Source organism: Temnothorax curvispinosus, unplaced genomic scaffold (assembly GCF_003070985.1).
Source record: "Temnothorax curvispinosus isolate PA1 unplaced genomic scaffold, ASM307098v1 QBEX01016459.1, whole genome shotgun sequence".
Lineage (NCBI taxonomy): Eukaryota > Metazoa > Arthropoda > Insecta > Hymenoptera > Formicidae > Temnothorax > Temnothorax curvispinosus.
The window spans coordinates 7,489-9,879 of NW_020226239.1; the positions used below are offsets into that span (position 1 = coordinate 7,489).

The following is a 2,391-nucleotide window of genomic DNA, read 5'->3' on the forward strand; positions in this document are numbered from 1 at the left end:
GAAAAAAAATTTTTCTGCACTTTTTTTAGTGAATGCTAAGAAAAACACATATGCTAATAAAAAAAAAAACTTTTCTTTATTTTAGTAAATAGAATCAAAGTTGTTTGCAAACTAATATTTACTAAAAGGCAGAAATTTTTTTCTCAGTGTACAATAAAAAAATGAACTTTACAAACAAGAATTACAAACAAAGATATCCTCTTGCTCTACATTGTTGCCGGACTCATAGGCCCACCCTTGCATTTAATACACTGTATCCAGCGCTCGATTATTGTTGATAAATTATTGCAAGAGATACAGGCTTCAGCTTCTTCCTAATCTGAGGATGAGCTGTCTTTCTGCTTTTTTTTCTTATTTAATTTTTTAACTTTAGGAGATTCTATTTCTAACTTCCTTTTCCGAGTGGCAAATTCCATTTTCTGCTTTTTGTAGGGAGACGAAGTCAGGTTGGCAGTTTTTTCTTTTTCCTTGTTTCTCTTCTGAATATTTGTTTCTTCTTGGGAAGGGATAGGGATCGAGGACATTGTAGATGTTGACGGGTGGATTTTATTATTTCCAGATATCACAGATTGGGTCTCATCATCTTGGATTTCCTGCTGCATAGGTTTTTCAGTGGTTTTTGATGGAACATTAAGATCAGCCAACACGTTTTTATTCAATGGGTATATTCCCGACTTTTTAAAACCATCTATAGCAGTTTGTCTTTCCGCTGCTCTAAAAAAAGCTTTTCCGTATAGTTCCGCCACTTTACATATTGTTACATGTTGTCCTGGGTGATCAGTTAGCCATTCTTGCACCTCTTCTTTATAATATGTCATCAAAGCAGGTATGAATGATACGTCAAGTGGCTGCAACCAATGTATGCAATGCGGAGGGAAAGACAAGATAATGACGTTGTTTTCTTGTGCAAGTTTGATAAACTTCACACTTTTGGTATGAGAAGCGTGTCCATCTAGAAGCAAAAGCACCGGCTTTTTAGGTTGGGGACAAGAAAACTCAATGAATTTCTTGAACCAAGCAATAAAACTGACTTTCTGAATCAATCCACTCTCATGATAGACGGCAAATGAGTCGCGAGGAGCATTACTTATCAAATCAAGGTCTACTTTTTTTCTAGGGAAAATAAACATTGTGGGCATATAATCACCAGCAGCATTCATACATGTCTCAGCAGTAACGAGAACTTCTTCACTGGAAGATAAAGAGTCTTGCTTTCCTCTACGCAGAGCTAGTACTTTTGACGATTTGTTTGGCACTATTATAATGCCCGTTTCATTGACAATATAAATTTCATTACATGAAAAGTGGTATTTATTATAAAGAGACTCTAATAAATCAAAAAATGATTGAAATTGAACTGCTGTACGTTTAAAGCCCTTCGCGCTTGCAGGAGAAGTTTCTTCAAAATTCTTTTGCGATAATTGCTTATGCCTGCTGAGGAAACTGTAGAGCCACTGTCGCCCTGCTTTTTCCTTTTCCTTGTTGAACATATGTAGAATGTTGTTTTTTTCAGCAAATTCAAATATGAGTTTCTGTATATCTGTTGAAGTGAGGCCAAATAAACTTTTTTTAAAAAGTAATATGTGTTGCACAAGTTCCTCTTCCTGAGCCTCTAAGAAAGTTGTACTACGTAACTTTTTCGAGGCAGCTTCTAAAGGGGACAGACCTTCCCTTTCAGCTTCTTTTATTTTATCGTACAAAGTACCATAAGGAACCTTATAGAAAGCAGCAGCTTTTGGTATGTTCATTTTCCCCTTATTAACATCTTCGATTGCTGCAGCCATGCTTTCCTCAGACCAGCAGTTCCTCTTTTTCTGGGGAGGAGACAGACCTTCCCTTTCAGCATTTTTTATCCTATATTTTAGAGTAGAAAGAGGAACCTCATGGGTTTCAGCAGCTTCTGTGCAGCCCATTCCCTTCATAACATCTTCGATTGCTGCAGCCATTTTTTCCTTAGACCAGCAGTTTCTTTTTTTCTGGGCAAAAAACAGACCTTCCTTTTCAGCTTTTTTTATCCTATATTTTAGAGTAGAAAGAGGAACCTCATGGATTTCAGCAGCTTCTGTGCAGCCCATTCCCTTCATAACATCTTCCATTGCTGCAGCCATGCTTTCCTTAGACCATTTCCGGTATTCAGTCTTTTTATAATTTTGTGCCATTTTTATATCTAAATAAAGAATAAATAAAATAAAATATTATATGTAAAAATCATAAAGTAAATGATATTTAAAAAAATATTTTTTCACAACACCTCCACGGAAAGTTCGACTTTCCATGCCTGTAGAGAGGGGCGAAAGTGACCAATTTCACGCCAGGACGGCATTAGCGAGACCCTGTCTAGGCATGGAGGTCGAACTTTCTGTAAAGATATTGTAAAAAATATCGTGTGCA

The 2,391-nt window shown here is 36.5% G+C and overlaps 1 protein-coding gene across 1 annotated transcript; it reads right to left on the reverse strand.

The window, feature by feature from the left end:
• Window positions 1-314: 314 nt before the first annotated feature.
• LOC112466663 lies at window positions 315-2,159 on the reverse strand. Its single transcript, XM_025034887.1, has one exon. It carries the CDS (start codon window positions 2,157-2,159, stop codon window positions 315-317), a length of 1,845 nt encoding a protein of 614 aa, XP_024890655.1.
• Between the last annotated feature and the right edge of the window lie 232 nt (window positions 2,160-2,391).

Coding starts and splice junctions, on each gene's coding strand:
- LOC112466663 (XM_025034887.1), bottom strand. CDS start 2,159: ATGGCACAAAATTATAAAAAGACTGAATACCGGAAATGGTCTAAGGAA.